Below are 27,494 nucleotides of genomic sequence, written 5' to 3'. Positions count from 1 at the left end.
GCTACTAGAATTTTATATCACATGTATTTCCTAAAATGCAAACAAAGAAAATGACAGGATGAAGATAATGAAAAGGAGCTATGCTGAAGAAAACTCAACAACTTTCACATGACAAGTTTAGAGAAATTAAGAAGAGCTGCACCAGCACAAAACAAAGGCAGGACTAGGTCCTATGAGGAGAACTTTTAAAGAAAAGAATTTCTATGACAGTACCGAGTGAGATGACACTGTAGTTAGAACACTGGACTCTCATTCGGGAGGACAACAGTTCAAACCTACATTCAACCATTTAGATTTTGTTTTCTTGTGATTTTCCTAAATCACTCCAGGCAAATGCCAGGTTCCTTTAAAGGTGCACAGCCAATTTCCTTCCCCATCCTAGATATCATCCAAGCTTGTGCTCTGTTTCTAATGACTTCGATGTCGACTGGATGTTAAATTCTATCTACCTATCTATCTATCTATCTATCTTTCTTCCTTCCTTCCTTCGGAAATAAGAGCAACCACAGTATGTCATTTGTTTAATAGTTATAACTACCAAAAAAGTGCTTCCTAATCAAGTGAAATGACATTTGGAGTCAAATCATACTGGTTTTCTAAACAAACCACAAGAATACTTTTCCAACAAGTTAAAAGAAATTACAGGACAAAACACAGCTTTCTAAACAAACTGTTCTTTCATCACGTAAAGTTGCTTACCATGTAGCAAAGAGCAGTAAACCTCACACCACACCAGTAGACCTTATTTTACCAGTTGTTCCAGATAGGGTATTATCATGATACATGAGACAGCTGCCAAAGTGTTTTTGTCAGACCACACTATTGTTCATCAAACATTTGACATGACTGACAACATGAATTGTGAAAGTGTTGCACATGTATGTACAGACTTAGGTCATAGTATGGCTGGCTGTTAGGCTGATGGCACAAATTTCATCTCCTCTTCATTAATGCACAAATCACCAAAGAGGTGTCAAATCAAAAAGACTAGCACCAGGAACCTAAACAATTCCAGACAAGGTCTCCTGGACAACAATGATATACAGCCATTTCATTTCACTAGCATTAAAAAAAACATAAGCCCTGTCCTTCATGGCCTCCTTTGCTCAGTGAAAGAAGTAGTAAACTTCTGTGAAGTCAGACACGAAAATTGAGATGTTTTGAACAAATGTATGCTGATATGGGAGCTGACAGCATTTCCCTAATTCATTACAATAACTCCCACTGGCTTTCACGTGTTAATGTCTTGAACAGGGTGTATGAACTCAGTAGTGAATTTACTCTTTCCTTGACCCACAGAAACATTTGACTTCTGAGCAGTCGTAGATAGTGACTGTCTTGTAACTGGTGTACCTTAGATACATCTTTGCACAAACACTCACTTAATGGGATGTATCCCTTCAAGGTAATGAAACCAACATTCTGCAACTGTCAGATCAATTTTGTCTTCAGGAAGAAACTACTACTGTAGAAGAAAAAGTTATATGATAAAGACATACATTATATTTTCCCTGCTCTTCACACAGTTTTAGATGACAATGACTTTGAGCTGAGTGAAGATTTAAGTCTGCATTTGTGGATCATTTAAATGAACTCTATGATTACTTTATGAAGTGCTTTCCAGAACAAATAGATCAACAACAAGAACCAAGACAGAAATCAACAAGAAATTTGTCAAAAAGTGACCATGAAAGTATCAACAATTTTGATCAACACATCTGGATCAAAAATCCTTCCAGTACAGAACTTTCATCAACACTTACCAAGGAAACATAAGGGCAATTTATTGACATTTCTTCAAACTTGAATATTTTAACATGGTGCAACAGAGTCAGCAACTGTAAAATGTAATTATATTAAATTTCAGCCTCCACTTGCACAAGCAAAGAAACTGTACCTAGGTTTCAGCTATAATAATGTAGCCTTCTTCAGAAATGTCAGAATATAAAATTAAATTAAATTAAAACATGCCAGATATTGGCCTTGTCAAACTTAAAATGTTAGTACTACAGTACATAGTCATAAGACTGCATCAGTTCTACTAATGTTTTGCCATTAGGTCACACCAATGGGCCAGACATATGGGCCATGGGTGCCGAGTAGTAACTGGGCAGCGCGGGCAACGACGCAGCGAGCTCAGCTGGTTGTTGCGTGCATGCGCGTGCAGAGTAATACAAAACTTAAAACCAGTAAATGTTAACTGAGATTATTATGGAAAATAGTTTATTACAATAGTTTGGACTATTAATGGCATTAAAATCCTAAGTCACTGAAGTTATCTTTCCATAAAAGGCAATAGACATAAAAATGTACTGTACAAAAGTATGAATAAATATTAATCGATAACATTATTTGTTACAACAGCTAGAAATGTTACTGGCAAATAAACCATAATAACTGAAGTTACAGTTCTATGAGAGGCAAATGACATTATATAGTGTAAAGGAACTTTTTAATAAGAACAGGCCATAAGTTAAGATTAACAGTGCCTGAAATGTATGGAATTTGGCTTAGAATTAATGCCTGTAAATGATAATACGGACTGATGTCTCATACAGGGTAGTGGTTAGATATACAGTATGTGATCAGCAAGTAATACATGGAAAAACCAGTAGGCTGTAGGTCATAGCCAGCTACTGCGGTAGGTAGAAGACTTTATAAAGTACCTACGTCATCAGCAGCTGGCTATGACATACAGCCTACTGGTTTTTCCATGTATTAATTGCTGATCACATATCTAACAGCTAACCTCTATGAAACAATTGTCCTTATTATCATTCACAGGCATTAATTCTTAGCTAAGTTCCATACATTTCAGGCACTGTTAATCTTAACTTATGGCCTGTTCTTATTAAACACTATACACTACACTATATAATGTCATTTGCCTCTCATAGAACTGTAACTTCAGTTATTATGGTTTATTTGCCAGCAACATTTCTAGCTGTTGTAACAAATAATGTTATCAATGTTTATTCATACTTTTGTACAGTACATTTTTATCTCTATTGCCTTTTATGGAACGATAACTTCAGTGACTTATGGTTTTAATGCCATTAGTAGTCCGAACTATTGTAATAAACTATTTTCCATAATAATCTCAGTTAACATTTACTGGTTTTAAGTTTGTATTACTCCGCACACACACACAAACGCGACCGCCAGCTGAGCTCGCTGCGCCACTGCCCACAGTGCCCAGTTACGACTCGGCGCCCACGGCTCACCTGTCTGGCCCATTGGTGTGACCTAATGGCAAAACATTAGTAGAAGTGATGCAGTCTTATGACTATGTACTGAGTACTAACATTTTAAGTTTGACAAGGCCAATATCTGGCATGTTTCAATTTAATTTAATTTTTTATTGTGACATTTCTGAAGAAGGCTACATTAATATAGCCAAAACCTAGGTAAAGTTTCTTTGCTTATGCAAGTGGAGGCTGAAATTTAATAGAATTTCTTCAAACTCCATATTGAAATCTAAGTACAGTTCCTCATTACTGCTTCAGTGAAGGAGAAGCATCCACAAGTAGGTAACACGGCCTCATTAGTTTTTATACTTTCTGCAACAGCCTATTTATGTGCGGTAATTTAAATCAGCATTGGATGTCATCTACACGAAACATATATTGTGACTGAACATGGAGAAAGATGAGGAGTCTCGTGTGGAGATTTGAAGAACTGATAATGAAGAGGGAAGTTCATCCCTCTCACTGATTTTGTTGCAAGGATATTACATAATAACATTAAAGGTGATTAAAATGTGTTACGTTAACAGTTAATAAAGAAATAATCTCTCTCTCTCTCTCTCTCTCTCTCTCTCTCTCTCTCTCTCTCTCTCTCTCTCTCTCTCTCTCTCTCTCCCTCTCTCCCCCCCTCCCCCTCTCCCCCCCTCTCCCTCTCCCCCCCCCCCCCCCAAAAAAAATAACTTGAGTTTATTTCCCCCCTGTTCAAGTTGGACCCCACATGTAAAATGAGCCACAGGTGTTCATGTTCAGGTCAAGGGAGCTGTTTACACAGGAAGTTTGATAACGAATGCGCTAAGGTGTAATGTTTAACAGTGTGGACTCCTAATTTGCTTCCCAGTGATCGCTCCAAATTTATCTGGAACATAGTAATATGGAGCTGTCCACAGCCTAATGAGGGGAAAGAATGAGCTGCTTGCATCAAAACACAGTATGCTTAACATGTAAGTAGCTGGAGCGTCATTAAATAAGAACACATGAATTAGACTCTGGCCACAAAACTCCAGATATAAATCATTCATCCTTATGCTAACCACGGAACTCTTTCCATATGGAGTACCTTTCACTACTGTTATGAAATTCTGGGGTAATGCATATTTAACTTAAGCATGATGAATACTTATTGTTGGGTTTCTGGGTGAACTTCCTTGAATTCAACTGAGATTCTAATACAACTTGAATATGGCCAATAGAGCTTTCCGATCAGGAATATTTGTAAGCTAGCAATTTTTGTCAAATCACTATGGGATGACCTTTATTTTGCGGATAGGAACATCACGATGACACAGAAAAGGTTCAACTCCAAATTGCTGCCACCATAAAAATCATGTTGCTGTTTCAAGTGTTTTCTAAAAGCTTGCATTCATTTTACCATTAACCAAAACTAATAGTTTAAAAAAAAGCAGCTGCAGAATATCACACCAGCTACTCAGAACTTCACTGTCACAACTCACTCATGTAGAACACCAGATCAGTGTGTGATGACTCATCACTCCATAAATTGTTCTTCCACTGGTACACAGACCATCAATATCATTGGTGCCACACTCTTTTTCCAAAGTGTCTTCTGAGCTGTGGTACAATCATGGAAAAAGTTGTCAGCTTTGAATAGAGATTTTCTGCTGATAGCCTCTGTATCTCAACTGCAACAATCTCTCTAAAAGTCAACAAGAATTCCAAGCAATTGGTTCATGCAGTGCGGTTTAGAGTTTGTCAATCCACAGCAGCTAATTTCTTATGCCTAACAGAAAAATAACTGGGATCACTGCTTCCTTAACATTCTCATTTCACAGTAATATCTTCAACAGTAGGCATAAACACACATTGGTGTTCTGATGCAAAGCCCAAATTTGTGGGACCCTAGAGTCAATATCCCACTCACATTAACTATCCCCTTCATTAACTATCCCACTTTGACAGAATGTGTATGATGCTGACACATTGTATTTCTACTTACATACCCTCCAATGTACCGTGCATGTTCAGTGGTACGTCTGAAGACATTTAGCTCCTTGGCATACCCAACAGGAAAAAGAAGTGTTTTAGGTCTCGCTCTCTCTTGCTCTCTATACACAAAGGCAGATGCCTTCTCTATCAAAGAGGCAAGATTGGGTCACAGACAGATTGGCAACCCAAATCGAGTTTTTGGCAGGCATGGCAGCTGTGTGTGAAGCCGGTAAATCCTATCCCTTGTCGGAAAGTCTGAGGGCAAATGTCTGGCACCCTAAACCTTTTCCCTTACCTAGGGTATGGTAATCCCAATAGAGGAGTCCCTGGTTGTTCAGATGGGGGGCTGTCAGGTTGACAACTCTACACCACAAAAATTTAATTAAGTTAAAAATTCAATCAATCTGTCTCAGAAATCAGATAGATTTAATTGGAAGATGAACATGGCAAGTAAAACTGGTACATCATTTGATCATGGCTACCTGATACATCTGAAGCCTCAACCGTCCAGAGGCCATTACGGTAGTAGCATCAGAGATAACATTACAACACAGATGTAGCAGCACTGCAGGAAACTAGATGGATAGGTGAAGGGGTATGTGAAGCAGAAAGGAAAACTACACACATCAAAAAACATTTTGCATCACCTCAGTTTCGAAAGTTCCAGAACCTGTACAGAAAATTGGAACAGAGATCAACATAATCATTTCTGCCCTTTTCATTGCTTATGGAAACCACGCAATGCATGTTGTACCACCATACATCGAGACCTTCAGAGGTGGTGGTGGTCCAGACTGCTGTACACACTGGTACCTGTAATACCCAGTAGCACATCCTCTTGCACTGTATTCCTCCTGGCATACTATCTACAAGTTCATCAAGGCACTGTTGGTCCAGACTGTCTCACTCCTAAATGGCGGTTCGGCATAGGTCCCTTAGAGTGGTTGGTGGGTGACATCGTCAATAAACAGCCCTTTTCAATCTATCCCAGCCATGATCGATAGGGTTCATGTCTGGAGAACATGCTGGCCACTCTAGTCAACCAATGGTGTTATCCTGAAGGAAGTCATTCACAAGATGTGCACAATGGGGGCACGAATTGTCGTCCATGAAAATTAATGCCTTGCCAGTATGCAGCCGATATGGCTGCACTATCGGTCGGAGGATGGCATTCACATATCGTACAGCTGTTATGGCGCCTTTCATGACCACCGGAGCCCTACATAATGCCACCCCAAAATATCAGGGATCCTACACCTTGTTGTACTCACTGGACAGTGTGTCTAAGGTGTTCAGCCTGACCAGGTTGCCTCCAAACACATCTCTCATGATTGTCTGGTTGAAAGCATATGCGACACTCATCGATAAAGAGAACGTGATGCCAATCCTGAGCGGTCCATTCAACACGTCGTCATGTCCATCTGTACCATACTACATGGTGTCGTGGCTGCAAATAGGGACCTCGCCATGGACGTTGGGACTGACATTGCGCATCATGCAGTCTATTGCGCACAGTTTGAGTCTTAACACGTCATCCTGTGACTGCACAAAAAGCATTATTCAACATGGTGGTGTTGCTGTCAGGGTTCCTCCGGGCCACATTCCATAGGTAGCAGTCATCCACTGCAGTAGCAGCCCCTGGGCGACCTGAGCAAGGCATGTCATCGACAGTTTATGTCTATCTCCTCCATGTCTGAACAACATCGCCAAGATTGACTCCAACATGCCTGGACACTTCCTTTGTTGAGAGCCCTTCCTCGCACAAAGTAACAATGCAGACGTGATCAAACTGTGGTACTGACCATCAAGGTATGGTTGAACTACAGACAACACGAGCCGTGTACCTCCTTCCTGGTGAAATGGCTGGAACTGATCTACTGTAGGACCCCCTCCATTTAATAGGTGCTGCTCATGCATGGTTGTTTACATTTTTGGGCGGGTTTAGTGACATCTCTGAACAGTCAAAGGAACTGTGTCTGTGATACAATACCCACAGTCAACGTCTATCTTCCAGAGTTCAGGAAACCAGGGTGATGCAAAACTTTTTTTTATGTGTGTATGATTTTTTACGGAGGAGGATCTGAGACATGTTTTGCCATCAGTAAGAGCATGGGAATCTAGTAAATGAGTTCAAAATGGTGAGCAAGCATTTGTCACACACTACAATCATGCTGAAAAGCTATGACACAACCTTCATCAATGTCCATGCCTTTACCAAATACAAGACAGATGACGAAAAAGAAGAGTTTTATTAAGAGCGAGATCATTTTTATGAAGAAGTCCCAAAAAAGAACATACATGTACTTCTAGGTGATTTTAACACACCCAAAGTAGGAAAAGAAAATATAGCTCTTCCGATTGTAGTGAAATACAGCTTGGACAAAGAAACCAATGTTAACAGTTTCAGGATGATTACACTTGCCACTACAAAGAACACAGTTATCTCAAATATATCACCTCATATGAAAATTCATCTAGGAATATTGTGCTAAGTGAATTGGAAAACCATCTATCAGATAGATCATGTAATGCAGCACAGACAAATAGTGAGAGACATCTTAGTCCAAAGAGGAGCAGAGTGTGGGATGAAGAAAAGTTTGAGTTTTGAAAGGAAACAAAGAATGGAAACCAAAGGTTTGACATGACAAAATAAACAGTGAGGAGGAAGGCAAAGTGTTTGAATTAGAAATAAACAACTGTTTTCATGTGGAACAAAATGCAGATGAAGAAGAACATGTGGAGGAAGTGAGGCACACTTAGAAGATACCCATGTCAGACACTATGAATAAAGTGCTGGGGAAAAAAAAAAACAGGGAAAAAGAAGATGGTTTAAGGAGGAATGCACAGGCTGAATCAATCTTAAGAGTAATGGAAAGAATATTTGAGTTAGCTACTCAACTATTCTAACCCAGAACTACATTTCAGTGAAAACCAGAAGAAACCAATGAAACAGAGATTAACATCACTGTGGAGGACACAGTGAAAGCCAAATAGTAGGTGAAAAGCAATAAAGCCTAAATTTACTCATCTGAACCCCCCCCCCCCCTTCAGGAGAGGGGGGGGGCGGGTAAACTACTTTGCCAAGGTTGCTAATAATAACCTCAATTCTCAATAACTGGTTTTCATAATCAATGTTACAATCTTCAGCACTCAAACAGATTGTTGCATATTTCTTAAAATATCAGTAAAAGCACTCTTTCCCATGAACTGGAAGGTACGCAACAGACCAGAAGACTCATGCTATACTAGCGGCACCCTGGCTGCAATAATGTGCTTTGTTGTGAGTGGCATAAAACTTGTGTGCTGAACAACTGTGTACATAGTTGTTTCAGTTTTTACATGCATCAGATTGCTAGCCTATTACATACCTGCCAGTTCATGAGAAAGAGTACTTTTACTGCTATTTTATGATGTGAAGATGGCAACATTGATTACCAAAACCAATTATCGAGAATAAAAGATGGAGGAAACATACTATACACCAAGCTGTGTAAACTCATTCAGATTATTTGGAATATTGAAGCCCTGCCAGACAGCTGCAAGTCAACAGTCATTTGTCCAATACAAATGAAAAGAAACAAGATGGATTGCTCTAACTGCCAAGGAATCAGTTTACTTAACATGATGTACAAGAGTCTTTTCTACAATTTAGTTAGAAAAGGTAAAACAATTTGCAGAAAATATCATGGAGAACATAATACTGGATTCTGTTCAAACCGTTCAACCACTGACAATGTGTTCACTCTTACCCAAGTTCTTAAGAAATATTGGAAAAAAGGGAAAAAATCCAGGTACTGTTCATAGATTTTCAAAGAGTATACAACAGTATTTGAGATATCCTCTATAAAACCTTGAAGGAGTTCCAAATCCCAAGTAAACTCACTGAAACGATTAGAACATTTATGAGTGAATCTAGAGTGATAGTAGTAACTGGGCGAGCAAACGCACAACCTTTCCTCATAAAAACTCAACTCAGACAGGGAGTTGCACTGTCATGTGTACCTCAGACTGGAGAAAGTCTTATGTGAGAGCAAACTTGGAGAGTGTGATGGACTACGAATTGAGGGTGGTAGGTTTCAGATTTTTCTTACGCACATGACCTAGCATTAGTGACTGAGTGTGAACAAGATCTTGGGGGGGGCGTATAAAAGGGTCACCATACCAGCAAGTAAAGCAGGACTACTCACCAAATAAACAAAAAAGTTAACATATGCAAGTAGGCAGAACTAAATATGTACAAGAGCACTTCACAGCTAACGGAGACTAACTTAAGTTTGTTGATCAGTTGAAGTAGCTGGGAAGTTGGTACAACTGTTATAATCAAGAGCCCATTGATGTAAATGAAAGAATTCCTACTGGTTCCAGATGTCTATATGCTCTCAGAAATGTGTTCAAGTGTGAAAATGAAGATCTACAATGCTGTTATACACCCCATTGTCCTGTACGGTTCAGAAAACTACAAAAGGGAGCTGCAAACACTTAAAATTTGAAAGACAGGTGTTGAGAAGAATCTGGGGCCCAGTGAGAGACAGAGATGCTTACAGAACAAGAAAGAATAATGACATTTGAGAGATCATGAACCAGCCCAATACTTTACAGTATCAAAAGACCAAATGACTCCAATGGGCAGGTCCTTAACCTGTATGCCAGAGACCCAACTTCCTAAGCAAGCATTCATTGATCACACTATAACAAAAAGACCCCTGGGTAGGCCGACAAACAAATGGAAGACAACATAAAGAAAGGTGCAGAAGCTTAGAATATAGTCAATTGGAGAAACAGCAACAGACAGAATGCAGAGGAGACTGATTGTTGACACAGCACATGGTCTCTGGGACCAGCAACCACTGGATAAGTAATTAACTAAATAATTATAGAAAATTGTTTCAAATAATCAGTTTGTTTCACTCACAAACAATCTAAGCTACAACTACACTTTAATTACACGAAGTTCACATATTTCAGTTTGTAAGGTCGTTACATCAAAATGTTAAGGCACAGCTTTCTCTCCTACATCATACAGTGATTTTTCCATTATGTAAGCCCTGTGTGTCAGCATAAATTCACTAGTATCTATACAGTTCATTAATAAGCATTGTACAAATTAAAACATTTATCAAACTTTGTGTGTCATCAGACACTGTTACATACATAAGTTTTCATTACCACAGTAAAACAAGCAGAAATGTACATGTAAAATACAATCTAGGCAGTAAGTCAATTACCTTAGCTATGATGGAACCATTTTCAGCATGAACCAATGCTACTGCTCCAAGCTCTTTACACCTTTCAAATACTTCAAATAATTCAGAATCACCCAGCATGAAAACATCTTTGTAAGCCATAAATGTTTTGAAGGAGTTTACTCCATGGTGTTTACAAAGAATTTCCATTTCTTCTCGAACCTGGAATACATAAACACACACATTTATGCAACTGACAACCCAGTACATTCAGCATTTTATCAGTATAAATGTTAAATATTACTGTCATTTAGAGAAGTAAGTTTCCCCCATGTAATGTGCTACAGAAATGCGATGAACTTTAAGAAAGTCAGTATTGTCACGAAGCCTATTATTCAGTATTTCTATTACACCAACACACGACTTTTTGAATGAAATGCATGTGTTCTATATCTTAATCATCATATGTTAATGAACACCATATTGGTTCTATGAGTCCTATTACACATTGTAATGTAGGATCATAAAGGGTGATGAGTGCTACCAGTAACAGCTACTTAACACACATTTACTCCCAGTGACATGTGCTACGAGCAACATTTACTATCAGATTTCTCACACTTATAATATTTACACAATTCTTAAAACTTTGTAACATCTTAAGTGAATATGCTCAGTTGCAAGTAACCAGCTGAAATTACATTTTGTGTGCATCAAAAAGTGCTACAATCCATTATTAGCATATTTACTGATTCACAGTGATGCATGACGTCTGCTCAAAAAATTATGGAAAATTCATAATTTCGCACCTATGGTGCCTTGGAGCGAAATGCAGTTGGCATCCTTGCACACCCCTGTGTTTGATGTGCAACTGTTGGAAGTTTCATTGTTGTATGTCAGTTAGTTACTGTTCACTGCTGTTTCGAGTAGAACATTGTGTTGCACAGTTTGCAAATTTCAAGATGGCAGAGTCAGAGGAGCAAAGCGTCTGCATTACTCAAAACTCAAGAAAACGTTTACAGAGACACACCAAATGATGCAGGCAGTCTACAATGATGAGTGCTTAAGCTGTACTCGGTGTTCTGAATGGTTCACACAGTTTAAAAAAAGATGGATGGAGTCCTTGTTCAGAACGCCCTTCACATCTACCAACGGTGCTAGTGTCAGGAATGTCAACAAAACTGTTCATGCCAATCAAAGATTTGACTGTCTGCAAAAACACAGAAGAACATAACATTTCAGTTGGGTCATTTGATGAAATCCTGACAGTATCGTCCATGCTCTCCAGACCTTTTCTTTATTTTTCAGAGTTGGAAACCCTGTAGAAAGGACGAAGATTTGCAATGACAAGCATGATTTAAAAAAAAAAAAAAAAACAAAAAAAAAAAAAAAAAATATTTCACAGACCACACTTCACACAATCCAGCAAAAGGTGTACCATGACTGCTCCTGGAAGTGTAAACAGTATTGGGAGCAGTGTATAAATTGTGGAGGAGAGTATTTCGAACGATACCATACACAATAAGTAACAGGTACGGGTACAAAAATTTTGTACACAAATTTCTGATATTTTCTGAACAGACCTCATACCTGTTCTTTTAACAGGTTAGATATCAAGAGGCACATTTCACTTCTTTGAGGAAATAACAGTGATTTTTGACACAAATAGGACTACTTAATAAATGTACTCTGGGAAAGGAAGGCACTAGTGATGCTTATAATGGTGAGGCTTCAGCTAAGATAAGTGCATTAAGAAAATGTCAATAAGTTGTAAATTGGAAACACTGCAACAAAGGTACATTTCTATGTTGGAGACACTAAACCTGATGATAAAAATCAACAATGATCGACAGGCACACTGTACAGCAGAGTAGTCCTTTAATTCTCTAAGTATAATAGAGTTGAGCAAAAAATTTGTGCTTTAAGGAGCACGCGAAATTGTGTTCCCCGATGGGACAAGATATAGCAAATGAAGACGACATGGGAGGCAAAGGCACTCTCTTCCATTATACTTAGCAAAGAAAGAAGAAACAACAAGCATATGAAGTCAAGCGGGATGTAAAAAGTTAAGGAAAGACAGCAAGATAAGAATATGTCTGAAAATAAGGTGAAATGAAAGTAAGTACAATTAAAGGAAAAATGTAATGGAGCAGAGTGGAGGAGAAAAGATTAGTCAAAAATAAAAGCAATGGTAAAATACATAAAAATGCCAATAGATGAAAGAATAAATAAATGGATAATGAAGGAACAAAATGGGAAAGGATAGATACAGTGATAACAGCGTAGGGCCAGCCTATTTTAAGGTTAGTTAGATAATTGAAACAAACTAAACATTGGAGATCTTTGTTGCTTTAGTGTAGAAGAACTTGTCTAGAGGGGTAAAGATTCAGCCAAAACAAAGGAAGGAAGGAAGGAAGGAACACTAGGGTAGGAAATCTGATCTATTCTTTAGAAGGTAATCATCCCTGTGTTCATCTTAACTTGCAGAAACCACTGAAAAACTAAATCTGGATGGATAGGAAGGAATTTGAACTCTTCCCTTCCAGAATGCAACTCCAGTGATGTAACCACTGTGCACAGAATAGATCATCTATGCAACTCCTGAAACAGTATATGCGAGTGGTTAACCAGCGAGTTCACTGACCTCATGTCTCAGTGTACCTTGGGAGATCTTTTTGTGGTTGAAATTGCTAAGTAGAATGCTACGACGCGTTATATAAAATGTTTATCCACAGACTTCTCACTTGTTTGATCATGTAAATTGTAATGGAAGCCACAGAATATATGGTAGCTTCTGGATACACAGGACATGCAGTTATTTGGGACAGTGATAAATACGTGAACAATGGGGAAAGCAGTTAGAAGAGATGCTATTCACGGGAAGATATACAACTCCACAGAAGAAAGCCTACTAAGTCATTTGTGCAGCAGAACACCATTATGGGACGTTCAACATTATTATCTCATGAAAGATACTGCGCATTCTAGACAACAGTTGTTGGGATAGGTGATGATATGATGCAAAAGATACCACAATTATACACTATAACAGTATACAATAACATGCTAAATGCAAAAAACACACACCTTGTCTGACCACCAGGTGACTCCAACATGTAGACCATAGTCACAACAGACTTTTTCATCTGCTGATTCTCTGTATTTCTGGTATGTTTCAAGTAGTGACTGGCCTTTCTTGGGTAGAGCAAAATCAACTGTGAACACAAAGTTTTGTGTTAAAACAATTCACAACTTTAATTCCATCACTGCATAATGAACTGACAATTCACTTACTGATCATAGTAGTTCCTCCAGCTATAGCAGCCTTTGTCCCTCGGTAGAAATCATCAACAGACTTTGCACCCATAAACTCAATTTCTAAATGCGTGTGCGGATCAATACCTCCTGTAAAGCAATAAGAAGTACATATCATTAATTTCCATTATTTACCTGTAAAGCTCTACAAAGGTATAGACTTATTTGCAATAACCCCAGCATTTACATTTGTCCTCATGATTCATACAGCAGTCAGAAAATCAAATTTTCTTATCCTGTAAGATGGAGTTGCACATGAAACTAAATCTACATTAAGGAACTGGTACTTTTTATGAAATATAATAAACACAATGACACGGCATAATTTTGTGACCAAAGTCTCATCAAACAGAAATGTGAAAATTTACCTATACATTTAATCTGCATGTATATTATGTAAAGCACTGGTGCACAACAGTACACCTCATAGAAATACCATCTACTCCACACACACACACACACACACACACACACACACACACACACACACACACCTCTACTTTCTATTCATATTAATGACTGCTAATATTAGAGTGAAAGCACATTGATTTCTCCATGTGTGTTTCACCATATAATATAATAATGCCTAACAAGCTGGGGCATTCATAACTATGTATCAGGGCTGGGAACCAGCAACCACCAATTGAGAGTGGACATATTTGTCATGGTTGACAAACAATGCCAAACATCTGATGTATTTGAAAAATCTCATCAGCTTACAAGGATGCCGACGCCAAAGAGATTTAAAATGTTGCTACAGTCCAATATCTCGACTGGAACAGCCAAGACCCCTGGAAGGCCTTTTAACTTAAGGACTGACCACATCTGGATGCAACCTAGGGTGCTTATTAGATGTACAGGTGAATGTTGGCCAACTGTGGGAGGTGTGAGAGAATCACCAAGGCACTAGGGAATATGGAAACCATGAGCTGCCACCAACAATTTCAAGCATTAGCAGAAAAAACTTAACACAAAACTGATGAATTCTGGTATCTTAGATGGTGCATTAAATGTGAGATCCTGTTTCCAAGTCATCTGGATTTGCATGTCTGGTCTTCAATCACTAATGACCTTTGTGTGTTGATTTACTTGCTTAAATAGCACACAGATGACACTACTTTAAGGGAGCCCTCATTAATGGATTAAGTTGTTGGTAGACTGTCCTTATCGTATAACAATGACTGTCAACTTCAAGTCACCTAATATACATCAGAATGATATGCAGAGACCTACCAGAACTTGCTCAAGGTTAGCACACTTAATAGCTGATATCAACATTGTCCATCCTGACTTTGCAAGATTATAAGGCCACCATGAAACAGTTTCATGCTGCCCCCACTAAACATTTTCATGCTGTCCCACAATCTGAGGCAGCCTACACCACAGGAGACCACACTTTCTTGCACCAGCTACTTTCTGTACTCCAACAGCTGTAAAATATATGCCACTATATGGAACTGCATACGGGGATCCATACTGAACAACTAATATCTCACTTATACCAAACACACTATAACGTACTGGAGAAAAGTTTAATTTTGCCATCTGAAGTTTTCCCGGCGTACTTCCAAACTGAACAGTTCTCAGGTATCCAACCGGGTAGCATCATAATTTCTCCACAATATTTCGGCAGACGTACACGCTGCCATCTTCAGGTGGTTCCCGACGAATGCTGTGCCGTTCCTCTCGCCGCCCTTTATATACTAGCCGTTACACCCTCCACTGTTCCTCTCCTGACGTCTTCCGTGCAGCCGGCATGCCGGCTACTGGAGGTGGTGGGGGAAGTGGTGCCTGGGTCTGAACTGGGGTCTGCAGTCTCCCTGCTGCCACCGTCGGGGGCGGTCCACGATCTCTGGGACCGCATCTTTCTCTCCAGGCTGAGTGCAGGGTTCCAAGCCTGACTAAGTTGAAGGCCACTGTCTTTATTAATTAGATCGTCCTCTAGTCTGATTTTGATGGCCTCTTTAGTAACGCAGTCCCATAAGGAGGAGGATTGACAATATTTTTGTTTTTTTGATAGTCCATAGTATGCCCAGTCTTTATACAATGGTCAGCCATAGCTGATTTAGTGGCCCGGCATAATTCGGTGCGGCGCTTGTGTTCGCGGCACCTCTCTTCTACAGTGCGGACTGTTTCCCAATGTATGATCAATGACGCAGAAATGTCAGTGCTCGAGAAATGACCACACTTCACCCCGACATCTCTATCGATTGTGGACATTATAAGCAGTGTGGAGCAGGCCCCCTACACTCTGCCAGCCAATGAAGCAGAAGAAATACGTCGTGAAACTTGCCGTGTGCTCACCAGGGCCGCACCACTGAAACAGAACATCTCTAAGGAGGAGAGAGAGAGAGCGGCCATCCGTGAGTTACGCAGCGATCCTGAGTTGGTGGTCTTGCCTGCTGACAGAGACAATGCTACAGTACTGCTCCTGCACTCAGAATTTAAGAGAAAATTGTATGAACTTCTCGATGACGCAGCGTACAGAAGGATAGAACGAGACCCGACAAGTCGCCTTCAAAGAAGAACCGTTTAATGTCTTCGCAGTACCTTTGATCAAAAAACTATCAAGAAACTTCGACCATGAGCGGCTGCACCGCCACGACTGTATGGGCTACCGAAGGTCCACAAGGATGGGACACCTATGCATCCAATAGTCAGCAACATAGGAGCAGCAACCTATGAACTGGCCCAACACTTGACGGGTCTCGTTAGCCCACTCATGGGAAAATGGGAACACCACATCCGCAATTCCACCCACTTTGTGCAATGTATACAAAAACTTCAGCTCCGACTTGTTAGTGAGCTTCGACGTAGTGTCCCTCTTCACTAGGGTACCACTGAAAGACTCCATCAATCTGATAAGCAAGAAATTCGCCAACAACCTAACAAGGCTCTTCGAGTTCGTGCTCACCTCAACATACTTCCTGGTCGACAGAAATTATTATGAACAGACAGATGGCATCGCCATGGGAAGCCCACTTTCACCGGTTGTAGCCAACTTTTTTATGGAGAATTTCCAGGAGAAGCCACTAGAACAAGCCAAATAAAAACCAACTTGTTTCTTCCGCTACGTGGATGACACATTTGTTGTTTGGCCACATGGACGGGACAGCTTAAATGAATTTCTTGAACACCTCAACTCGCTGCGCCCCAACATACGGTTCACGATGGAGGTGGAGCACGATGGTGCCCTACCGTTTCTCGACATCCTGGTGAAATGGAAATCTGACAGCAAGCTGGGACACAGTGTATACAGAAAACCTACACACACCGATTTGTACCTAAATAGCTTCAGTTGCCACCACAATTCCCAGCTTGAAGGCGTTTTGTGCACATTTGTTCACAGGGCACGAACGATCTGCGATCAGGAGAGCCTTCCAGCAGAACTGCAGCATCTTGAGACAACATTTCGGAAAAATGGGTACAACCAGAAGCAAATAAGACACACACTCAGACAGACTGTGGCAAGAGAACAAGAAGAAGAAACAGAAGAACACAAGTCATTGGCGTGCATTCCGTTTGTCGGAAACACCTCAAGAAAAATCGGTAGAATCCTGGGGAAACACAATGTGAAATGTGTATTCCGACCCTCTGCAAAAACCTTGACTCTACTGGATTCAGTTAATGGTGACCTAGGCCTTCGAAAACCACGTGTTTATCAAATTCCCTGTCAGTGCAGAAAATTACATCGGGGAGACAGTCCGCACTGTAGAAGAGAGGTGCCGCGAACACAAGCGCCACACCGAATTACGTCAGGCCACTAAATCAGCCGTGGCTGACCATTGAATAAAGACTGGCCATACTGTGGATTATGAAAAAACTACTCTGTCAATCCTCCTACTTCTGGGACTGTGTTACTAAAGAGGCCATCGAAATCAGACTACAGGACGATCTAATTAATAAAGACAGCGGCCTTCAACTTATTCAGGCTTGGAACCCTGCACTCAGTCTGGAGAGAAAGATGCGGTCCCAGAGATCAAGGACCGCCCCCAACGGTGGCAGCAGGGAGACTGCAGACCCCAGTTCAGACTCAGGTGCCGCTTCCCCCACCACCTCCAATAGCCACCGCGCTGGCCGCACCAAAGACACCAGGAGAGAAACGGTGGAGTGGGTAACGGCTAGTATATATAGGGCACCGAGAGGAACAGCACAGCACTAATCAAAAAAAATTTTATTTTATTGTTTAACACAGACAGCAAATTAAAATTGCCCATGCTTGTATTAATGTACGTGGATCACTATTAGCTGTTTGTCATTTACACAACCTGCATATCTTTGCAAGAGATATACTCAGTAGCTCGGTACAGGCTTTTGTTGAAGTTTCGAGAACATACCTTCACCGAGGAGTCAAGCAGTATATTGCTCCCCCCTGCGTATATCTCGTGAAGAGACCATGAGGATAAAATCAGAGAGATTAGAGCCCACACAGAGGCATACCGACAATCCTCCTTTCTACGAACAATACGAGACTGGAATAGAAGGGAAAACCGATAGAGGTACTCAATGTACCCTCCGCCACACACCGTCAGGTGGCTTGCGGAGTATGGATGAAGATGTAGATGATGATACACCATTAAACTTAATCCCTGGTAGTAGTTTAGTGCTTATCTATAAATATGGTTGATAGGACGAGTGATGCCCTAGAATTCCTGTGTAAAGTTAAGTTATAAATATCTACAATAATGACACCTATTTTTCAATATTTTAACACAAGACATCCGTACTCTGTCTAGTTTGAATGACATAACTAATAATACTTTCATGCATCTAACACAATAAAGAGACTTACTTTTACAAAGCAATATAATTTTTGTGTGACCTACTCCACAGATATTCTTTGGTTTATGAGCCTTCACATTCAGACATTTGGTTTGTTCCATTCACTTGTTCTGCATGATTTTTCCTTCATACACATTCCAGAATATTTGACAATCGAATGAACAGTTTAATAAAGAAAAGAATTACTTTTCATTCCTTTGAATTAGTTGCTGGACTGCCTCACTGATATCTCCACAAGATGGGGAGCCAAGGCCGACAGCAGAGGTGAAAGCACCCCAGATAGCACTGTTGAGTGCCCATCTGGGCAAGGGTCCAGGGGAGTGATGCTGAGGAAAGGACAGGAAGATTAGAAAGTGGTCACTCGCACAGAGGTCATCATGGACCCTCCAGTAGACAGATGGGAGAAGACAAAGCTGCAAATGGAAAGGTCAATGGCCGAGAAACTTCCGTGCGCCACAATGGTGTGTGTTGGGGTACAAGTACTCGAGAGGCAAAGGTCAAGTTGTGCCACTAAAGTTTCTACATCTCTACCACTACAAGAATTCGTGGTTCCACCCCACAAAGGGTTATGGGCACTGAAATCACTCCAGATTAGGAAAGGTGGTGGAACCGGAGAAATCAATGCAAACAATATGTTCTGAGACACGTCACTATCAGAATGGAGGTAAACTGTGCAGCCATAAGATCCTGAAATGCCCTTACGTGAACAGCCACAGCCTCCAAAGGTGTATTAAGAGGCACAAGTTCGCTACACAGTGTGTCCACAACATATGTGCAAACTCTGTCCAGCACCCTGACACAGGTAGCACAATCCACAAAGGGCCAAGCTCCACATTGCTGGGAACCAAGTCTCCTGATGGGCAATGCAGAAGTCAGGGGAAGTGTTTAAAAGATAGTATAGCTCAACCAGTTGGTGGAAAAAACTTCTACAATTTCACTGGAGAACAATGTTTTTGATGTACTGCGAGACCACAAAGGGATCAAGGAGGCAGACTATGTCCTGCTGCCACTGACTGAGGGGTTATGGCATCAATATAGATAGGTTCCATGTTCCATTTTTTGGCATAAACCGGGGCCTCAGGGACTGCCAGAATCTCCACCTTGGCCACAGAAGTGGAACAGGCAGCATGTGGTGGCAAGGAGGGGGCCACTGGAATGGCTTCCTCCACGGAGGACTTTTTCTAGTCTTCCCTCTCTTTAGAAGATTTTGATGATTACAAGGGCTTCACTGAATCAGTTTCAGGTAAAGTGATGATTGCGAAGCCCTGCAACCAGCAGCCTGTGGCTCCTTCAGCCACTGGCTGGTGTCTGGTTGTAGACAGAAGAAACCTTGGAAGGAAGTGTCCCGAGGGACGCCTTTCTGGCAAGAGAAGATGGAGGAAGGTGATTCATCTCTGGCTGGGAGGTGGGGACCAATGTCCCTGGTGGCTGGAAGCCATTGTTCCCAAAGTTGGTGTGGGAGAAGCAGCATGAGGGAAACCCCCAACCATCTGGGGGGCAAGCATGGATGAACAGCTCTGAGGGCCCACTGTAGGAGCAACAGGTGGGAGTACTACCACCAAAGGGGGCGATGTCATCACAGCTGCAGCATATGACATTGCTGTAAATTGCTGGGAGCAACTGCTCTTTCAAGTTCTTGGCCTCTTGGAAAATTAATTAATTCGTCCAGAGTATTGTATTCTTGTATCTTTTTTCTCTCTGGGAAACAGTGCAATCTGGTGAGTAGGGTGAATGGAGCCTTCCACAGTTGACACAGATGGGGATAGGGGGCACAAGGAGTGTTCGCATACAGCGCTCATCCACAGTCTCTACAGAAGGAGCTAGCAACATGTGCCCAGATATCGAGCACTTGAAGCATCACATAAGGGGAGGGGGAGTGAATATTGGTTATTGGTTTCACATTGCATCAGTATACCATCACTTTTACCTCTTCAGGCAATCGATCACCTCAAAGGATAAGATGAAGGCACTGGTGGCAACTCTTTTGTCCTTTGGCCCCGTATGTACACGGACAAAGTGTACACCCCGTTGCTCCACGATGGCCCATAGCTCATCAGATAGCAAGAGCAGCTCTCAGTGAAAAATGATGCTCTCAACCATATTTCGATTATTATGAGAGAGACAATCACCAATATGTCACCCAGCTTGTTACAAGCAAGCAGTGCCTGTGACTTGGCAGAGGATAATGTTTTGATCACAATTGACCCATCCTTCATTTTAGAAACGCCTCCGACTTCCCCAAAGTTGTCCTCTATAGTTTCCACAAAGAATAAAGGCTTTGTGGCCAAGAAGGAATCTTCATCAGTCCTTGTGGAAACTAAATACTGGAGGAGGGAGTATTTTTCTGTCTGCTGCTTGGCCCTACATTCCTCCTACAGCGTAGCCAGAGAAGGGTTAGTTGGTTAATTTGAGGGAGGGGACCCAACAGCAAGGTCATCAGTCCCATCGGACTATGGAAGGATGCTGAAGGAAGCTGGCCGTGCCCTTCAAAGGAACCATCCTGGCATTTGCCTGAAGCAATTTAGCCAGGGAAGGGAACATTTTAATGTTATATCTCTCTGCATTAAAAGAAGACTGTACTTTCATAGAGACTGCTGGAGCTACATGGCCACCAGTGGAAGATAACTTCATCCCCTTCACTTGTGGCTCATCTGCCATGGTGCCACTCCAAATGGGGGCACTCCCACGGGCACAATCCAGTCTCAGCAACAGCTACCTGACCAATAATCTACTGTTTGGAGTCCTTGTGCCCCAGTCACAATGGGCACATACTTCTTGATATAAATGGAGAGTTTTCAGCCCAGACACCACCACTGCGATCCCTGTGTAGTCAGGGTCTACCACCAAGCAGGTACTTTATGTTATCCCTCCTCACCCCCTCTTATAATGGAATGGCTACCATGTTGGGTTTTGGCTATATTACCTTATAAAAGGGAATGGTGTAAATGTGGAAAGGCACAAAGATGGAGCATACACTGCATTGGGCGACCTTCCCTACATGATCTGCACTTTTGGAGAATTTTGAAAATTGGCGGCTGGTCAAACGCAACAAAGGGGACCATGTGTTTATTGACTGAAAAGTTGTCGCAAATGCCAAAAACAGAAACTCAATTCCGAATGATAAACTAGATCCAAGCAGGGTCTGCACCAAGAAAATCATCCACTGGAGAGGCAAAGGGGAAGGGACAGTGGAAGTATAAGCTTGCAGCACAGAAAAGAAGTAAGGCTGCTAAGTCTGGGGCCCCATGGTAGCCAAGCACATACTCGCAGAAGAGTTGTGAGCCCCCTGAGGGATGAGAAATAATTAATAATGGAGCCCAAAATACTGGGTGATTAAAAAGTCAGTATAAATTTGAAAACTTAATAAACCACGGAATAATGTAGATAGAGAGGTAAAAATTGACACACATGCTTGGAATGACATGGGGTTTTATTAGAACCACCCCATATTGCTAGACGCGTGAAAGATCTCTTGCGCGCGTCGTTTGGTGATGATCGTATGTTCAGCCGCCACTTTCGTCACGCTTGGCCTCCCAGGTCCCCAGATCTCAGTCCGTGCGATTATTGGCTTTGGGGTTACCTGAAGTCGCAAGTGTATCGTGATCGACCGACATCTCTAGGGATGCTGAAAGACAACATCCTATGCCAATGCCTCACCATAACTCCGGACATGCTTTACAGTGCTGCTCACAACATTATTCCTCGACTACAGCTATTGTTGAGGAATGATGGTGGACGTATTGAGCATTCCCTGTAAAGATCATCATCTTTGCTTTGTCTTACTTTGTTATGCTAATTATTGCTATTCTGATCAGATGAAGCGCCATCTGTCTGACATTTTTTAAACTTTTGTATTTTTTTGGTTCTAATAAAAACCCATGTCATTCCAAGCATGTGTGTCAATTTGTACCTCTCTATCTACATTATTCCATGATTTATTCAGTTTTCAAATTTATACTGACTTTTTGATCACCCGGTATATGAAATGGTCTGCTATGTATGTCAGAGTTGACAAGGGCTCCACCAGGGATCATGTGCGGATTGAGAAACCTCACCTGCATCTGCCCCCACTAGCCTCATAACATGCAAACACAATTCAGAGTAAAGAATGTCTTCAAGAGGGGAGATTCATAGTAGCAAAATGGAGAAGACTAGAAACACAATGAACATCGGTTAGATTGACAATAATAAAATAAACTGAAAGAAATTATCAGTCAGAATATGGATAAGCCAGGTAGGTGTACCCTCTGACTCTGTATGTGATGCGGGCTGTTCCTCTCAGCCATCCTAGACCTTATCTGTTAAGATGGGAACAGCACCCACTGTCTCTGAGGAGCCATAATAGCTAGTTAAGCTGTTCTTTTATCATCAATTAGTATCAAGGATAAGGAATCCTTGAGATCTTGTTTTCATCAGAGTGATACTCCTCAAATGTAAAATAAGGTGCAGCACAAAAATGGTCTAACTGCATCTGAAAGCAACTAAACAACAGAATAAGAAGGATGACCAAGAGAGCTGGTAGAGAAGGTAGGGCTGAAGGTCCCCACACCCAGCACGCAGTGGAAGACGCTCCAACACCGACCACACTGCCCCCAATCCAAAAATAGTTTAAAATGTTATATGCGAAAACAACGTTCTTGGAGAATAGAAAGCACCCACTCGACTGTCTGTACATTGTCTGCCAATATTGGAGGCAAACAATCTGGAAGACCACCACAGCATGGAGAGCCACAAGGATGGGGAATTCCACCAAGGTGTGAGCTATTTTTTATAAGGCTCCTCAACTACATTGTGGGGTACTGCATTATGTAAGGTAAAACTTCGGATTAATCTGGTATGGCAGATGTGAAGGTGACACCGGAAGGTGTATTCCTTCCAGGAAGAGTGGAAAGAGAGGCAATGTACAGCTGTAGCCTCCTTGATAATCCTGAGTTATGCCACCAGATTATGCCCCATCTCTAAGTGAAGGAAGGCCTTCTTTGCATTTGCAAAGCTGCACTTGAGATAATTAAAGTGAATGCTGGGCTATTAATTGCTTCTGTAGCCAGATAGTTGGCCAGTACATTCCCTGGGATACCAACATATCGTGTGACAGTCATACTGCCCCTAAGTTGTCTTTCTCTCTAAGATCAGAGAATAAATTGTGAACAGCAGATATGACAGGGTGGCAAGAGTAACATTTATCATTAGCCTGGAGACTTCTCATTGGGTCACTACAAATTAAAACATGATAGAGACAGGTCTGTTTAATGAAATGTAGGGCTCTTAATGGAAATCAGCTCCAAGATAAAATCGCTATAGATTCCTGGCAACAAATTTTGTTCTTGACCAGTGGGCAACCCTGTCCTATCCACGGATTTAGAATTATCAGTGTAAATGATGGTAGCACACACATACTTCTGAAGAAGTGAGAGGAAGGGACATCAAAATGTCACGGGGGAGACAAACTTTAGGCCCATGAAATAGACCAGTCCTAATTTGTGGTGTGGGTACTAAACCAAGGGTGTTGGGTTGGTTTATTGGGAGTAAAGGACTAAGCAGCAAGATCACCAGTCTCTCGCTCAATGGTTCTTTCATCTGGAGGTAGTGACATCCACTACGAGTGTGCTTGGGTGGGGAAAATATATAGGAATGATAAAAGTGAAGCACTGAATGCAATACTGATGCCCGTGCTGAAAAATTAAGTAAAATATATGGGTTGGATTGGTACACAGGGTAGAGCAGCAAAGTGGTCTCCCTGGGCTCATCCATGTTGACAGAAACCTCTCCTGCATCCAACCCCTGCCATGTCAATTATTGGCAATGACAGCTACAGAGTAAAGAATGCCTTCTAGTCAAAAGATGCTAAACAGTGAAAGGTGCAAGGCTAAAAATGTAATGGACATCAATTAGACCATTAATAACAATGCAATATTAGAGAAACAGTTAAGCCCACACATGGGCGTGTTCCGGTGCTCTGCATGTGATTGGAGCAGACCCTTCCACGGTCACCCCCCTCCCCTCTTGATCCATTACAGGCAAAGTATTAAATAGGAGGATAGCACCTACTAGTCAACAGAGGGACACTCCTGAAAGAGGCACCTTCCTAAAAGCAATTAAAACACAGAAAAGGAGGGATCACAGAAGCAACAGGGAAAAGAGGCAGGGTTGAGGGTACCCCTGAGTCAGCATGTAGCAGGAGATGCCCACAACCACAACCACCCCACCCCAACCCTGAAGGTAGTTTAAGACTTCATATCTGAGGAAAAAACCATGATCTCTCTCTCCACACACACACACACACACACACACACACACACACACACACACACACACACACACACACACACGACAAATGCAGAGACACACAAGAGTGGGTTACTTCCAGGAGGAATGGAAGAAGGAGTGGCATGCAGCAGTAGACTCTTTGATATAACCAAGGGTGACTCAGCAGAAAAAACATGGTGAGCACATTTTAAGATGGTTAGGCAGAGATGTCAACTAAGGGCCTCAAGGAGCATATAACTAGTAATCCCAGTAGAGGATGATGATCATAGGATAAATGCCCTTTGTATGTGAAAAGAATCTGATAAGTTGCATGATTATAAATTGCTCAGATGATTGTGATGATGATGATGATGATGATGATGATGATGATTGCATAATAAGTGAGCAAGCATTGACACCATTAGGACTTATGAAAAGAGACTTCGACTCTACGTGGCTTGTCCAGAAGGTACCACAGGCCATTCATACTCTGTGATGATGGACTGGGGCAAGAAATTTCAAACCCAAATGTGCCGCTGACCCATAAACCTGGTAATCTTAGCGCCAATGGGACGAGACCAGCGCCCAGTAAATATATATAACAGGTGTGCATGAGGAAGCAGAGAATTGCACTTATGTATGAAGCTAGTCTTTAGTTGACAAATATGGAGCACTAATATCAGACTCTTATTAAAGAGGAGTCCCAAAAATATGGACTGTGCACAACATCCAAGCTCTGGGTATACAGGAACAGCTCTGGATAAGGATGGGTTGTGGTATGACAACAGAAAGACACAATTCACGTTTTTGCGGGAGAGAAAAGCCATGGGGAAGGGTGCAAGTGGTGACCCTTTGGATGGTTCCTTGAATCTGGCATTCAGCCAAGGCAACATATTGAAAGCTATACCAAATGCAAAAGTCACTGACACACAGTGTGGCATTGACCATTAGTCCAACAAAGGACACTAGCCCACTAATGCTAATAAGGAAGAGAAGCACTCAGTACAGAGCAATGTGCCATTGTCTAGGGCTCATGGTACATTTTGAGAAACAGCTACCCAAAACAGCTAGCAGCATGAAACTGACCAATAAAAATTGGTAGGGAGCCTTGAAAGCTGTAGTCATGGATGGTAAGTAAAATTTGATGGTGCCAAGTGATGGTGTATGCCTTATGTAAGTCAAAACGGACAGCAATGAGATGATGGTGTTTAGACCACACCTGTTGGATTGCTGTTCCAAACCTAACCAGACGGTCAGCTGTGGATTGTCCCTCCCAAAAGCCACACTCATAGGGGGACAAAAGGCCCCCTAATTAGAGAACTCAGCATAATCATCAAGTACCATACTTTTATGCAGCTCGAAAGGCATGGTGAGGCTAATCGGCTGGTAGCTGTTGATAGACATTGGGTTTTTGCTTCATCTAAGGACTGAGAGGATGACACTGTCTTTCCAAGGTGAATGGAGAGCACTGTCTAGCCAAATATGGTCAAAGACCCAGAGTACATGATAAATTTGAGTAACATTCAGATGCTGGATCATTTGATTATGAATCTAATTAGGGCCTGGAGCCATATCATGTGATGAGTCAAGAGCCTGGAGCAATTTCCAGTCAATGAAAGGTTCATTATTTAATCTGGTGCGGCGGAGTGGGTAAAGGATGAGGGGATTTCTTCAACCTGTTCCTTATACTTTCTTATCACAACGAATCATGCAATTAACAATGGATTTTCGAGAGATCCTCAATTTGCTAGTGCTCAGAAGTGGCACATATACATAGGACTTCAACTAAAAGCCAATATGGCAACTCACAGCTCTTTATTGAATGTAAATGACATGCATTGTGCCATCTCATTGGTCAATGTTCAAATGCACATTCAGAATACCCAACAGATATAGCCCTGCATGTTCAGAAGGACTCCCCAACATACTATTCCATGCTGTGATATCAAATGCGGCACGCTAAAAGTTCAGATGCACAGTTCATGTGCTGTCAGCTTTAGTGCTGAGATGCAGAAAAGGGATGAGATGGTGTGTGTGTGTGGGGGGGGGGGGGGGGGGGGAGGGGAGCCCTTCAACAATCCTGAACAGCTGCTGCAATGTCTCTGCCCCTTCATGGCACTAGCTGACAGCACAGTGAGTCTGTAGAAAGGGGATAGCAGTTCCATAAGCACTGGTGATTGTATTTGAGTTACTTCCCACAACCTCATCAATGCAATCTGGCAGAGGTGGTGAAAGTGACAGCAGAAATACTACTGCCAGTTGGCTCTTCAAAGCACCCAACATAACTGATCCATCGGGCAGTGACAAGGCAATGACAGGATTATCCGAAAGTGGACACTATCACAAGGAGCATCGTGTAGCTACCGTTTTAGTGATTCCATGAGACAGTAAGAAGAGAGTGTAAGGTTGACAGCCAAGAAGGTGACATGGGTGGCATTGAAGTGGGTAGGAGTACAGTCATTGAGGAGACAGGTCAGGATAGGAAAGAAGCTTGTCAATGAGAAAGCCCCTACCAGATGAAGTGGTACTTCTCCACAGGGGATGGTGTACACTGAAATCACAAAGGAGGAGGAAAGGGTGGAGGGGATTTCCTGGATTAAGGCAGTCATATCAAGGTAAGTAAGTGCCCTGACTGAAGGTAAGTATTTGTTACAAATAGTGACTGCCTGGGTTGTTTGCACTCTCACCACTATTGCTTTCAAGATGGTATGGAGCAGAATCTACACACAGGTAACATCTGTGTGAACCATTGTACAGATCCCTCCAGATGCTCACTCAA

General features: G+C 41.7%; 1 protein-coding gene across 3 annotated transcripts in view; it reads right to left on the bottom strand.

The window, feature by feature from the left end:
- The window catches only part of LOC126185037 (dihydropyrimidinase-like), a 220,529-nt gene that overhangs the window by 39,136 nt on the left and 153,899 nt on the right, over positions 1 to 27,494 (bottom strand). For all 3 annotated transcript variants that reach the window (XM_049927782.1, XM_049927784.1, XM_049927783.1), the window contains exons 4-6: positions 13,667 to 13,777; positions 13,460 to 13,587; positions 10,415 to 10,594 (exon numbers count right to left, since the gene is read on the bottom strand). In XM_049927782.1, coding sequence (XP_049783739.1) covers positions 10,415 to 10,594; positions 13,460 to 13,587; positions 13,667 to 13,777 — 419 coding nt within the window. The remainder of the gene's footprint in view (positions 1 to 10,414; positions 10,595 to 13,459; positions 13,588 to 13,666; positions 13,778 to 27,494) is intronic.

Source organism: Schistocerca cancellata, chromosome 4, assembly GCF_023864275.1.
Source record: "Schistocerca cancellata isolate TAMUIC-IGC-003103 chromosome 4, iqSchCanc2.1, whole genome shotgun sequence".
NCBI lineage: Eukaryota > Metazoa > Arthropoda > Insecta > Orthoptera > Acrididae > Schistocerca > Schistocerca cancellata.
Note: the sequence above shows the minus strand (reverse complement) of the source record. Positions and strands in the feature narration are given on the sequence as shown.